The 14,471-nt window shown below is 38.6% G+C and overlaps 1 protein-coding gene across 2 annotated transcripts in view; it reads right to left on the bottom strand.

Moving 5' to 3' along the window:
* LRIG2 (leucine-rich repeats and immunoglobulin-like domains 2) overlaps positions 1-14,471 on the bottom strand; it is a 73,222-nt gene that overhangs the window by 31,587 nt on the left and 27,164 nt on the right. Inside the window, exons 2-9 of one of the 2 annotated variants that reach the window (XM_012000768.1) lie at positions 7,071-7,136; positions 6,299-6,410; positions 5,125-5,199; positions 4,822-4,956; positions 4,122-4,265; positions 3,849-3,992; positions 2,594-2,737; positions 2,247-2,390 (exon numbers count right to left, since the gene is read on the bottom strand). In XM_012000768.1, the coding sequence (XP_011856158.1) occupies positions 2,247-2,390; positions 2,594-2,737; positions 3,849-3,992; positions 4,122-4,265; positions 4,822-4,956; positions 5,125-5,195 (782 nt within the window). In that variant the 5' untranslated portion in view covers positions 5,196-5,199; positions 6,299-6,410; positions 7,071-7,136. The remainder of the gene's footprint in view (positions 1-2,246; positions 2,391-2,593; positions 2,738-3,848; positions 3,993-4,121; positions 4,266-4,821; positions 4,957-5,124; positions 5,200-6,298; positions 6,411-7,070; positions 7,137-14,471) is intronic. The other variant, XM_012000767.1, reaches the window with a different exon arrangement.

Genomic DNA, 14,471 nt, shown 5'->3' with positions numbered 1-14,471 from the left:
GGAGGCGGAGCTTGCAGTGAGCTGAGATCCAGCCATTGCACTCCAGCCTGGGCGGCAGAGCGAGACTCCGTCTCAAAAAAAAAAAAAAAAAAAAAGAAATATCTGTAATAAACATGTAAGAACTGATTCTTACAAGCTAAGAATTAAGCTGGCCTTGACAAATAAAGCAACCTGCTAAAAGTATTACTCTTCCGAGCTAAGAGTCCCTCATTATGTTAGCATATTAAAAAGTATACACAGGGTCCTGAAAAGAGGAGGGTTTCAAGATGCAGAGTATATGGCTTATAAATCTGATTTCAGACTAATGGAATTTCTGGGTGACCCAAGCCTTCCCCTGGGACCTTAAACTTACAATGGCTGACAAAGAGTAATATCAATACAGAGCTTCACTGCTCAAGAGCAATTAAAGATGCCCCATGGGAAGCAAAAATGATATACCCATGTGTTACAGTGTCATCAGATTTTCTTTCAAAGGGAAACTATGGATCTTCTAAAATTCACTGTTCCATTCTCAGAGGAAATGCAATTGTACCACATCATGTTATGATAAAATAATTATTTCCATAGAATTAAAAATATTTAATCACTTTTGCTTCTTTAAGTCATCTCATAATAAAGCACAAAGCTTTCTACTTTATAAGGGACATGCAGAGTTGTGTGATTAGCAGTAAAGAGGAGATCCCTCTTTTCACTTAGCTTTCTTTAAGTGAAAAGCTAATAAAGCTCATTTTATTTTACTAAGGAATAAATAATGAAAGAACCAATGGCTCAGCTCTTCAGGACTTTCCCCCTCCTCCACAGCACAGCATAAATAGAAACCATTCAACAAATTAAGAACTGTATCTACCCTGGCAAGAGCACGAGGCTAAAGCCAGAATTCCCCAGATTTGATACTAATTCTGTCTTAACTATCTCTGTGGTATTACATAACCATTTACTTCTGCTATTACTTCCTTAAACTTTAATTCTAAAAGTAATAATCAGTGGTATACTAAAATAACCTATTTGCGACCCCTTCAACTGCCAAAAGGCTGCAGTTACATCTAAGTTTCTGAGATTGCATTGATCCAATTTCACTTCTGATAATATAGGAAAAGGAAAAATACAATCACTTTTAATTTTTCAAGGCCAAATCTAAAGAAAGTTAAAAAAAAATCAAATACACACCTGTGCATGTATATACCCTTCACAAAATTATCTTGCTTTCCCTCTCATTGATGGTTAGGTCTCCAAGTTGGGAACCTGCCTCTTCTCTGAACCATTTCAACTCAAAACCTAACAACCATAAAGTCCCCTATTCAGGAAACTTAAGACTCTACTATTTACTCTTTGTTTTCTTTTATTCTGCTCTGTGTTTGAGACTACTATATTTCATTAAAATACCTCTTTATTTAGTAAAATTATATTCTAAAATTAGATATATTTATATATAAATACAAAAAGTTCATAAAAACATATTCTTATATTCTGTAAATTGAGTAACTTACAGTACCACAGAATTTTAGCATGGAAACTGCCTTTAGCAACCATCTAATCCTATATCCTTCCTTCGCCGTATAAAAGAGAAGAAAAAATGATGCCCAGGAAAAGCTAAGTGATTTTGTTCTTCTGGTGGTATGATAAAATGGGCATGAGCTTTAGCATCAAACAGACCTGGGATCTGATTCTGGCCCAATATTTACAAGCTATGTGACTTTGAGAAAATTATTTAAATTTCTCTGAACCTCAGCCTCCTAATATGGAAAACAGCAGTATCATCCTAGTATTTGAAAGCACCTGGCACACATCAGATAATAAGTATTAGTTTCTTCCATCCAAAGTCATGTAGCAAACCAGTAACAGTGAACTGATCTCCTACCATGGCAGTTCCCTCTACACGTCCTGCATCCTTTTGAATGAGAACTAGTAGCTCTGGTGTATGGTCAAGTTCAAAGGAACAAGAAAATGACTGCATTCCTGACACTAGCAACTGTGTTTTATTCCATAGCAACTAACACAATAAGACATGCTTTGCTGTTTATGGGATTAACTCAGAATTAAACTACAAACTGAATTGCCTACTACAGGCTTGAGATTTTTATGGAGATGGAGACAAATAAAACTATCTTGCTCTGAGGCACAGGACAGAAGAACCACAAAATATTAGCATACATAATTTGCAGACTGATTAGCTGTTTTAATTAATTTGCTTTATTGTACTAAAAAAATCAGTAACAACAACCAAAAAAGAGAATGGATATACTTACAATGTCTGAAGATTGGAAAGAAATCTAAATACACCATCAGCAATATGAGTGACTCTGTTGTCTCCCAAATTCAATCTCTCCAATAAGCTCAGACCCACAAAGGCAGATTCATCCAGGCGGGTCAGCTGGTTATACGACAAATCACTGAAAACAAGAAATGTGGAAGGTAAGGAATTCATTGTATTTGGTTCAACTTACAATTCTTATTACATCTACATGGTAAATTTAGAGCTTTCTACAAATTTCTAGTAAAGAGGGATGTTATATCTCATTACTGTCCATGGGAATGATTTATTTCAATCTGCTCTAGTCTCACAGCCTCCAGTGAAATGCTATCCAACACTTACAGTTCGGATAGTCTTTGGCAGAACTCCCATGCATCAGGGCTGATTCTTTCAATAGCATTCTGGCTCACATAGAGCTGCTGTAACATTCGCAAGCCATATAACCACCCCTTGTTCACTCGTGTAAGGTTATTGTGTTCCAGTTCTCTGCAGAATTAGAGAAAGAAGAAAATACGTTCCAAAACAAGGCAGTTCAATTAACTAGCTTTAAATCTTAAGTTTTTCCCAGAGAAGCATATATCTTTGTTCAAGCCAACTGAGCTGACCAATTCTATTCAATAAAAATGTATATTTTATTTAAGATTTAGTGCTTGGCTGGGCGCAGTGGCTCACGCCTATAATCCCAGCACTTTGGGAGGCCGAGGTGGGCAGATTACAAGGTCAAAAGATTGAGACCATCCTGACCAACATGGTAAAACCCTGTTTCTACTAAAAATACAAAAATTAACTGGGCGTGCCAGCACACGCCTGTAGTCCCAGTTAGGAAGCTGAGGCAGGAGAAAGGCTTGAACCCATGAGGCAGAGGTTGCAGTGAGCCAAGATCGCACCCCTTGTACTCCAGCCTGGCAACAGAGCAAGACTCCATCTCAAAAAAAAAAAAGATTTAGTGCTAGAAGATACTAAGACTGTCTAAAAGAGCAGCTCTACAAAACCAACAGGCCAAGTGGTATAGTATACCCATTTGGATAAATTCTGATAATTTTCATTAACTAAAACATTAAGAATATAAACTTTTTGCCCTGGTGCAGTGGCTTGCGCCTGTAATCCCAGCACTTTGGGAGGCTGAGGTGGGTAGATGACGAGGTCAGGAATTTGAGACCAGCCTGACCAACATGGAGAAACCCCGTCTCTACTAAAAATACAAAAATTAGCCAGGGCTGGTGGCACGCGCCTGTAATCCCAGCTACTCAGGAGGCTGAGGCAGGAGAGTTGCTTGAACCTGGGAGGCGGAGGTTGCAGGAGCCGAGATCACGCCATTGCACTCCAGCCTGGGCAACAGAGTGAGACTCCGTCTCAAAAAGAAAAAAAAAAGAATATAAACTTTTTAGATGAGAAGTTTGTAAGAATTATTTCAAAAATGATCAGTTAGCTAACAAAACTTTAAAGGTTTTATGTACACTTATTTCACATCAGTGAGCAGGGAAAGAATGAACATATCTCTATAATTATAATCAGAACAACTATCCTAGCCATTTGACATTGAAAAGTCCCAGACAGACTACTTTCCTAATAATCACCTCTAGTCCTGAGTACTTACAGTTCTTCCATGTTATTTAAGCCAAAAAATGCTCCATCCTTAAGTTTGCTAATTCCATTCCGCTGCATTTTCAAAGATCTTAAGGAGTCAAGCCCTTGGAATGTAAGACCTTCCACAATTTTAATTCTGTTTCTTTTAAGTTCCCTTTAACAAAAATAGTTTTAGAGTCAGGAAATTGGTTTGCTGAAATGCTCTAACGGTAATTAAATTAAAAAGAAAAAGACCCTGTAACAAAAAAACTATCTTTTATAATCCAACTATTTCGTTACTCACAAGAATTGGAGGTGAGGCAGCTTGAAGATCTTAGGTGGAATCATGCTAATTCGGTTACGGTTTAACTTTACCACTAATAAGGAACTCGATAAATTATCGAAGCAGCCAGCCTCCAAGGTGGTTATCCTGTTATTACTTAAATTCCTAAAATAAACAAGATAATAGCAAAAGAAAACATTTAGTAAAATAAAAATTCTACCACTAGAAAGCTGCCAAATATCTATGTATAAGCCCCCAGCTATCACTTAATGACTATCCACAACTTTATAAATCATTTAAATGCTCTGTTTCTTCATCTATGGAGGCTACCTACTTCATTTAGGTTGTTACAAAACAGCATGTGTGAATATGCTCTGTAAACTGGAAAACACTGGCACACATGCTAATTATCATTATATACGGTAAGCCATTGTTTAACAAATCTCTATTTACCTTTTAGAAAGCTTGGTTTAAAAAACAAAAAAAATTGAATCTCAAAATTACCCTTGATATTTACCAGTATTTTCTGACAATAGTGCGATCTTTCTTTAGGGGGCTTGTCGGGTGGGTGGGCAAAGCCAACCACCCAATATACCAACCCTAGGTTTGTCTTACATATGCATATAAAAAGCACAATAAATAAATACTTTTGAAAAGATAGGTACTGATGAATAATAAACATGTGCTTTAAAGTAAATCTAATTTAATCTGTGTTACTTACAGGTATTTAAGCTGCATGTGAGGAAATGAAGATGTCTTGATTTCTGATATTATATTTGAGCTGAGGTCTAAACTCTGCAGAGCAGGGTAAAACTGGAGCGCCTGTGCATTTATTTCTGGGATTATATTATGGACTCTGTAAAACAAAGATTATAATGAAGCTGCTGCCACTGGATCCACCCCAGGCCACAAAAACGTTAAATAATTAGAATCAACAATATATGTGCTTAACAAAAAAAAAAAAAAAAAAAAACTGTATACTATTCATAATTTAAATAAAAAACCTGAAAACTTATTAACTTACAATGAAAGCAGAGTAATATTAGACGTTGGTTCTCCAAAATACGGGATTTCTGTTAGTTCATTGTAATTCATTTTCCTAGGCAAGAGGAAAAACAGATTTAAATGTTTAGTGAGGGAAATATTACCTCTTGAATTCTACCATCTGGCTAACACATATTCTTTAGAATAGGTGCCAAATTTGAAAAATAATTATGACTCAGAATGAGTTAGACTAAAATAAAAATGTAGTTATTGAGAAATTAGAGGTTTTAATGAGAAATTTTAATTTTTAAATTAAAATTTAATTTTAAAGTTATTTTCTTTCTTTCTTTTTTTTTTTTTTGAGACAGAGTTTCATTATTTTTGCCCAGGCTGGAGTGCAATGGTGCAATCTCGGCTCACTGCACCCTCTGCCTCCTGGGTTCAAGTGATTCTCCTGCCTTAGCCTCCTGAGTATCTGGGATTACAGGCGTGCACCACCACGCTTGGCTAATTTTGTATTTTTAGTAGAGACAGGTTTCACCATGTTGGCCAAGCTGATCTCAAACTCCTGACCTCAGGTGATCCGCCCACCTTGGCCTCCCAAAGTACTGGGATTACCGGTGTAAGCCACCACGCCTGGCCAAGAAATGTGTTTTCATAGTGTTGATCTACTATTGGTATTAATATCAGAAAGGCTACGAAATATTTTCCACATTAAATATTGTTAGTTCAAGCAAAGTTCTTTGAATAAGTTGGGTTTACGACAGCTAATTTGAGTCCTTAAACAAAGAAGGCATAATCAGTCCATCTAGATCTCTCTTTCTCTAAATATACATAAACACACACATATAAATGTGTGTGTGTATATATATATTCTGAAGCTATACAAATGTTAGAAAGTGTTACTTGAGACCACAGATGAAATTTATCAGCCCACCCAGAGATGGAATCTATGACTAATTTTACAGATAACATAACGTGTTGCATCTGATCCCAGCAGCCCTTTAAACAGATTGTCTCAAATGTTTTCGTAGCAAATCTAATACAATCACATTTCATTAACCTGGTTTTTAGTCATTGAACAACCTCAACAATCTCAACAAAAGAGCACAGAAAAGAAACCAGAACTAAAGACCTTCAGGAAACCAACCAAAGTTACAAAAAGCCCATGCACTTCCCACTGAAGCATTTTCAGGTCTTTCCTCAGTGCCTACTCTTTCAGCTAACAAACTTGTCAACTGTGTACTCATCCACAACACATTAGAAGTAGTGAATTTGGGGCTAGGAGGAGAGAATGCAGAGACAATGAGCATGAAGAAGGTATCCCTGTCAGCAAAGAATTAAAAAGGAAAGTAAATCTCAGGGTTCCAAGGGTGTTAAGTCTAGAGGCAAATAGGCCTACATACCTTAATGGTTGTGCCTCTAGGAATGTAACAATGCTCTAGGAGTGTAACGATGCAAAAACTAATATTAATAATATCTTAGAAAACTCCCTCCAAAATTACATAATACATCTCGGTATTAAAGGAAAAACTTTAGTTAAGAGAAAAACTGAATTCTATCAACCATTACATTCTCATACGATATCAAGATGATTCTATTTCATATAAATCTACTTTAGACATGATGCTCCCAATCTTAGATAACATGTCAAGACATTTAAAAAGGTTATACAACAGAGTTTCACTGGCTGAAAACTTGGCCAAAATCAAAACATAATTTGCTCTGAAGAGGTGTAAATCTTACTTTTAGCCCCAGGAAGGTAAAATATTTCCCCACAGCCTGCAACTTGAAATCACCAACCCAATGCCAAGACAGTCTGATAATAACAAAGTCAAAACATTTTAGGTTTTCAAATTATTTCTTTTAACTAATTTTTTCCTTCAATTTTTTTATGGCATCTCTGGATTGAACATCCCGCAAATCACAATTTATTAAGTTCCCTCAGGAATTTAACATAACTTTAAATAAATAAAAATAACTTACACTTCCTGTAACATCTGTGATTCCAAGCTGATGTTCCAGTTAGACAACCGATTATGACTCAAATCCCTGAAAGAGGACAAAATGTCATTTTTAGTTTAGTGCTGAAGAGTAGACCTAAAGAAAAAAAAAAAGAAACTGAAAAGAAATACTAAAAGTCCTCTTGGCCAGGTACAGTGGCTCATGCCTGTAATCCTGGCACTTGGGGAGGCTGAGGCAGGCGGATTACCTGAGGTCAGGAGTTCAAGATTCACCTGGCAAACATGGTGAAACCCCATCTCTACTAAAAATACAAGTATCAGTCAGGTGTGGTGGCACATGCCTGTAATCCCAGCTACTCGGGAGGCTGAGGCAGGAGAATTGCTTGAACCCGGGAGGTGGAGGTTGCAGTGAGCCAAGTTCACGTCACTGCACTCCAGCGTGGGTGACAGAGCAAGACTCTGTCTCAAAAAAAAATGTTTTTAATTTAAAAAAAAATAAAAGTCCTATTAAATGTGAATTTGAGACAAACAAGAATGTAAAGGATGAATAAAAATATATCTCAATTTAAAAATAGCTATTTTACTTTACGTGTGTGTGTATTTATATATGTGTGTGTAGCTTCCGAGTTTGGGAATACATTCACATGGTCCAATAATCAAAAAGTGTAAAAAGTCTCCCACTTTTGTCTCCAGCCACCCAATTCCCCTTCCCAGTAACAACAAATGAAAATATGCCATTTCGGCTGGGCGCGGTGGCTCAAGCCTGTAATCCCAGCACTTTGGGAGGCCGAGACGGGTGGATCACGAGGTCAGGAGATCGAGACCTTCCTGGCTAACATGGTGAAACCCCCTCTCTACGGGGGTGGCGGGCGCCTGTAGTCCCAGCTACTCGGGAGGCTGAGGCAGGAGAATGGCGTAAACCCGGGAGGCGGAGCTTGCAGTGAGCTGAGATCCGGCCACTGCACTCCAGCCTGGGCGACAGAGCGAGACTCTGTCTCAAAAAAAAAAAAAAAAGAAAAGAAAATATGCCATTTCTTGTGCAGACTTCTAGATATTTTATGCATGTACAGCAAAGTTTTACAGAAATGATAAAACAATTTACACATTATTTTGCCCCTTGCTTTTTTCACTCAGTAATACATCTTAGACCATTCCATAGCAGTATATAGTTTCTTTATTCCTTGTAGTGATTATGTATTATACCTTAACTGTAAATACATTCGAAGATATATTTCACAAGTCAAAATGGTGAGCTTCTGTATTAAAATTGAAGTTGACCACATCCTTGACAGGGATGTGGCCTTCCTTTAAAAAAAAAAAAAAAAAAAAAAAGGCCAGGCATGGTGGCTCACGCCTGTAATCCCAGCACTTTGGGAGGCCAAGGTAGGTGGATTACCCCAGGTCAGGAGTTCAAGACCAGCCTGGCCAACATAGTGAAATCTATCTCTACTAAAAATACAAAAAAATTAGCCAGGCGTGGTGGCATGCACCTGTAATCTCAGCTACTCGGGAGGCTGAGGCAGGAGAATCACTTGAACCCTTGAGGCGGAGGTTGCAGTGAGCCAAGATTGCACCACAGCACTCCAGTCTGGGTGACAAAGCAAGACTCTGCTCCAAAAAAAAACACAATCCACCTTCAGGAAAAGGAAATTAATCTCACCCCAAATTATGTTAATAATAATGACGGCATTGGTGGCTAGCATTTATTAAGGCAGGCATTCTTCTATGCACTTGACACATACTAACTGGCTAAATCCACACAACAATCTTATGAGGCAAATACTTTTAAAATACTCACTTTCCCAATATGGAAACAGGCATAGAAAGATTACTAATTGGTCAATCTAAGGTCAAAACAACCAATAAAAGTTAAAATTTTGAAATTTCATCTCACTTCTAGCAAGTACTTTATTAGATACAGTAGAGATTTCACTGAAATTAGTTAAGTCTAAATAGTTAAATAGAATTTAAAAATTCACCTTGATGCTTCTGGCATCTTTACAAGGCTGAGGTGGAATGCAGCCCACACAAGCTGTCTGCCTAAAAGATGTACTATATGTTACAAGATGGCTAGCAACAGGGACACATTACAGAAACACTGCAGATCACTTTATCTCACTGTGCCACTGTAGGCAGTTGACAGACGCACGCAGGTCTGAAGAATGTCTCTATCACATTAGAACAATTTGTTCTCAGCTAGATTCATGCCTGCCCATCTGTAAAAGCTAGCCACTTTCATTTAAGAGCTTAATTTACACCATGACATAACAGAAGCTGTGTGTTAAACCATCACTTTTCCACAGCAGTTCTAAAATATGCCAGGATGTCTGGCACAAGGTATCAGCTCAAGGACACTCATGAAAGGAGGAGGGTGTCAGAAAATATAAAGGATAAAAATATGAATTCACTACACATAAAAATCTCATATTCAGATACTTCATCCAATTCACACTTGCTACTAAACAACAAACACATACACTTGTATAAAAATATAAGTGAAAAGATGTTTTTTGTTGTCGTTTTGTGGTGTTTTGACTCAAGGAGAAATTCAACTGTTCTAATTTAAGTTAGATATTCTATATTCTACTCCAAGCTGCTTAGTCTGGCAAATGAAGAGCTAATATCATCTGTGTAGCAGGCTAGCATAGTATGATCTAATTTTGTATCTTGTGACTACTATAACTTAGCAGTTTTCCCCTTCCAGATTAAGGGCTTTCATTTTAATCCTAACAGTGTTCATAATGCCTTTCCCAACCCTAAATCTTCCTAGCAATGTAACTCTTGACTGTATTCATCCCCTAGAGTTCTCCTATGAATGTCAATAATCAATGACCCACACAATCATTTTTAAAGAAAATAATTATTAAAGAAACCTAAAGCAATAAAATTAAACTCAATTTATACGTTACAAATAACTTAGTATTCGGTACTAGTGAAAACTGTCCAGTGTCCTCTGTTTTGGGAAAGAGTAATTTTCTCTCATCTTTGAAGAATCTATAGGCTTTTCAATGCAACCCAAAGGATACCTGAAATTCTCTGCAGCCTCTGTACTGGATAATGTTGTTGAAAGGATATATGCGGCCGGGCGCGGTGGCTCAAGCCTGTAATCCCAGCACTTTGGGAGGCCGAGACGGGCGGATCACGAGGTCAGGAGATCGAGACCATCCTGGCTAACACGGTGAAACCCCGTCTCTACTAAAAATACAAAAATTAGCTGGATGTGGTGGCACATGTCTGTAATCCCAGCTACTTGGGAGGCTGAGGCAGGAGGATTGCCTGAACCTGGGAGGCGGAGCTTGCAGTGAGCTGAGATCAGGCCACTGCACTCCAGCCTGGGCGACAGAGCGAGACTCCGTCTCAAAAAAAAAAAAAAGAAAAAAAAAGAAAGGATATATGCTTTCAAGCAGCCTCATAGGTCAGAGCCCCATATAATGAGGCTCTCTAGACCCTTCTAAAACCCACATTCAGTTAAGATTAAAAAAACACTAAAGGTGAACTGAAATATATTCCCAAAGCAGTACTATCATAGAAAGCAACTAATATACATCAGCATCGGTACAACTGTTTTAAGTTACCAAGTGTCTAACTAGAATTATATGGATTGATCTGATTAGTCACTCATACGATAAACATTTATTGGACCATGTGCCAGGCAGTGGACTAAGTGCTAGGGTTATAAGCACTGTCAACTTTAGTAACCTTTTTCTTTTTCTGAAAGCAGCACTTAACAATTCTCAGAGGTGCAGTCACTCCAAAACTATAAGAAAATTCAACATCAACTCTACTATTCTCCTTTACTGCAAACAGGTAAATTAGCTTTTACACCTAATTTCACTCTAGAATTTAATCAAATGACATGTGCACACAGGAGTGCACAGACATACTCTTATTCCCCATAAGCATGCCTTTCCTATTTCTTTTTTGTTAAGTACCTCCCAAAAGACAGAAGACTAAAATATGAAGACTTCAGGGCCAGGCGCAGTGGCTCACACCTGTAATCCCAGCACTTTGGGAGGCCGAGGCAGGTAGATCACCTGAGGTCAGCAGTTTGAGACAAGTCTGGCCAGCACAGTGAAACCCCATCTCTACTAAAAATACAAAAATTGGCCGGGCGTGATGGTCACGCCTGTAATCCCAGCACTTTGGGAGGTCGAGGCAGGCAGATCACAAGGTCAGGAGATCGAGAGCATCCTGGCTAACATGGTGAGACCCCGTCTCTACTAAAAATACAAAAAATTAGGCAGGCGTGGTGGCGGGCACCTGTAGTCCCAGCTACTCGGGAGGCTGAGGCAGGAGAATGGCATGAACCTGGGAGGTGGAGCTGGCAGTGAGCCAAGATAGTGCCACTGCACTCCAACCTGGGTGACAGAGCAAGACTCCAGCTCAAAAAAAAAAAAAAGCCAGGCATGGTGGCAGGCACCTTTAATCCTAGCTACTCGGGAGGTTGAGGCAGAATTGCTTGAATCCAGGAGGTGGAGGTTGCAGTGAGCTACGATCGTGCCACTGCACTCCAGTCTGGGTGACAGAGCTAGACTCCATCCCAAAAAAAGTTAAAAAATTAAAAATAAATAAATAAATGAAGACTTCAAATATCAAATTTAAAACTCTTAGAATATGGATTTGGATGATTTTAAAAATTGGTCTCACTATTCTTCCCAATGCCCATTAATTCCAGGTGGTTTGCATAATTTTTTTAAAAAAGCAAGAGTCCTGAAATGGAGAACTCTCTTTCAAATATCCCTAAAATGTACTTAAGAACTTGAAGTAATCTAATGCTCTATTGCCTAGGCGGAAATGCAGTGGTGAGATCACACCTCACTGCAGCCTTGACCTCCCAGGCTCAAGCAATCCTCCTACCTTAGCCTCCTTGTAGCTGAGACCACAGGCAAATGCCACCAAGCCCAGCTAATTTTTTCTGTTTTGCAGAAATGGGGTCTCCCTATGTTGCCCAGGCTGTAAATCTAATGCTTAATAAACTTAACCTAAAGTCTAGCTTTGTAATAGTCTTTCCTTTATTTTCTAACACCACTGATATCTGAATATTTATAGATATGATGACAGAGGAGTAAAGGTCTCTCAGATGGCCTGATCTCAATGTTATAAACTCAATTCCCACTCATGCTAATCTACAGAGATGTAGCTGTAATAAATGATGAATTATTAATGTCCTTGATATCATGTGGAGCCAGAGGTGCCATTAAGGTACTTGTTTAGTACCATCAGGGGTAAATTATTTATAGGATGTACAGAGCAATCACAACAGTTGGAAGAGAAAATCAAGTTCAGCAAGCTAATTGCAATGAAGTCCTACAGCAACAGAAATGGAAGGGTTTTCTTCTGCAGTCACACACACATCTGAATCATCGATTTCGTTTTCAAGAATATGCAGCAATAATAGGCTGAACCGGGAACTTCAGCAACAAAACATCTGACAAAGAGGCCCTTTGTAAAAGTTAAAGGATAAGAAAATATTGTATCTAATATTTTGGGTATGACAGTGCTTCATTTAGCCAGCATAATTTGGAAATCTTTGTCTTGTTAAGCGTGTACCTAGCATAATTTAGTTTTAAAAATAATTCTCAGCCGGGCATGTGGCTCACACCTGTAATCATAGTACTTTGGGAGGCTGAGGCGGGTGGATCACCTGAGGTCAGGAGTTTGAGACCAGCCTGGGCAACAAGGTGAAACCCCATCTCTACTAAAAATACAAAGATTAGCCAGGTGTGGTGGCACGTGGCTACAATCCCAGCTACTCAGAGGCTGAGACAGGAGAATCGCTTGAACCCAGGAGGCAGAGGTTGCAGTGAGCCAAGATGGCGCCACTGCACACCAGCCTGATCAACAAAAGTGAAACTGTCCCGGGAAAAAAAAAAAAAAAAAACTCAGGGTTACTATTACAATCAATTACTATAGTGTGATTTAACATGCTTATGATCTTGAGTATTCTTGGAGTAAAGTGAACTAAACACAAGAATTCTAAAACAACTCTGAAAATCGTCTGCTCTTGTAAGTTGGCTTTTCCTCTACCACTAATAGCTTTACACTAAAAGCTCTCATTTCTTGGAAATTTCAGCCTTCCTTTCTATAACAGGCTACTTTAACTTTTTACAAAAATTTGTTTCTAATCAATTGTCATAGGCTAGGAGACCCCAGTTCCTGTTAGAACTATCTGAATTAGGAGTAAATGAGATCTGAGAGTCTTTTCTGTGAATAAATTAGGTAAAGATCTTCAGGATAAATAAGATTGTATTATAGCTTGAAGCATAAAGCTGTTCCAAATTAAACTTTCTATATTTCATTTGTACTGCTTATTTGTAATACATCATACAATACTTTTTATATGAATTTTAAATCAGAGGTGCTGGACATGGTGGCCCACACCTGTAATCCCAGCACTTTGGGAGACCAAGGTGGGACTATACACCTGTAGTCCCAGCTACTCAGGAGGCTGAGAGGGGAGGATCATTTGAGCCCAGGAGTTTGAGGTTACAGTGAGCCATGCACACCAGCCTTGGTAACAGAGGGAGACCTTGTCTCCAAAACAACAAAAAAGAAGAGAAAAAAAATTAGTAGTATGAAGATAGGAACATTCATTTAAAGAATAACGGGCATGTTTTATTTTCTTCCTTTATCTTTCCTTGAGGTTTTTGTTTTTGTTTTTGAGACGGAATTTTGCTCTTGTTGCCCAGGCTGGAGTGCAATGGCACGATCTCGGCTCACTGCAACCTCCGCCTCCCGGGTTCAAGCGATTCTTCTGCCTCAGCCTCCTGAGTAGCTGGGATTACAGGCATGTGCCACTATGCCCAGCTAATTTTGCATTTTTAGTAGAGGTGGCATTTCACCATGTTGGTCAGGCTGGTCTCAAACTCCTGATCTGTGATCCACCTGCCTCAGCCTCCCAAATTGCTAGGATTATAGGCGAGATCCACCGTGCCCAGCTCCTTGAGTTCTTAATAATAAAAATGTTGTTTCACCAGGGAATGTAACAACAATAAAAAAAAACAGAAAATATTAATTCTACAGATACATTTAAGAATGCAACCTCAGCATGCCCAGTTTTGGGACATTGGGCAAATTACTGAATCTCAACTTCAGTCTCTTCCATTAGTACCAGCCTTATCAGATTGCTTAGAAGACTAGAATAATATATGTAAAAAGAATATAAAACCTTAATTGGGACTACTCCCCTAATTAACTTATTGAAATAGTAATCTAAATATTGTTTCTGAATTCTAATTTTACGAGAGATGCCAGTAACAAGTCAGCTCACCAAAGATTTGGTCAAATTACTGGAGTACGCATACACATCATAAGATTTGATGTTTCAGAATTACCCAGTTGGCCGGGCACGGTGGCTCAAGCCTGTAATCGCAGCACTTTGGGAGGCCGAGACGGGTGGATCACGAGGTCAGGAGATCGAGAC

This window comes from Mandrillus leucophaeus, unplaced genomic scaffold, assembly GCF_000951045.1.
Source record: "Mandrillus leucophaeus isolate KB7577 unplaced genomic scaffold, Mleu.le_1.0 Scaffold64, whole genome shotgun sequence".
NCBI lineage: Eukaryota > Metazoa > Chordata > Mammalia > Primates > Cercopithecidae > Mandrillus > Mandrillus leucophaeus.
Note: the sequence above shows the minus strand (reverse complement) of the source record. Positions and strands in the feature narration are given on the sequence as shown.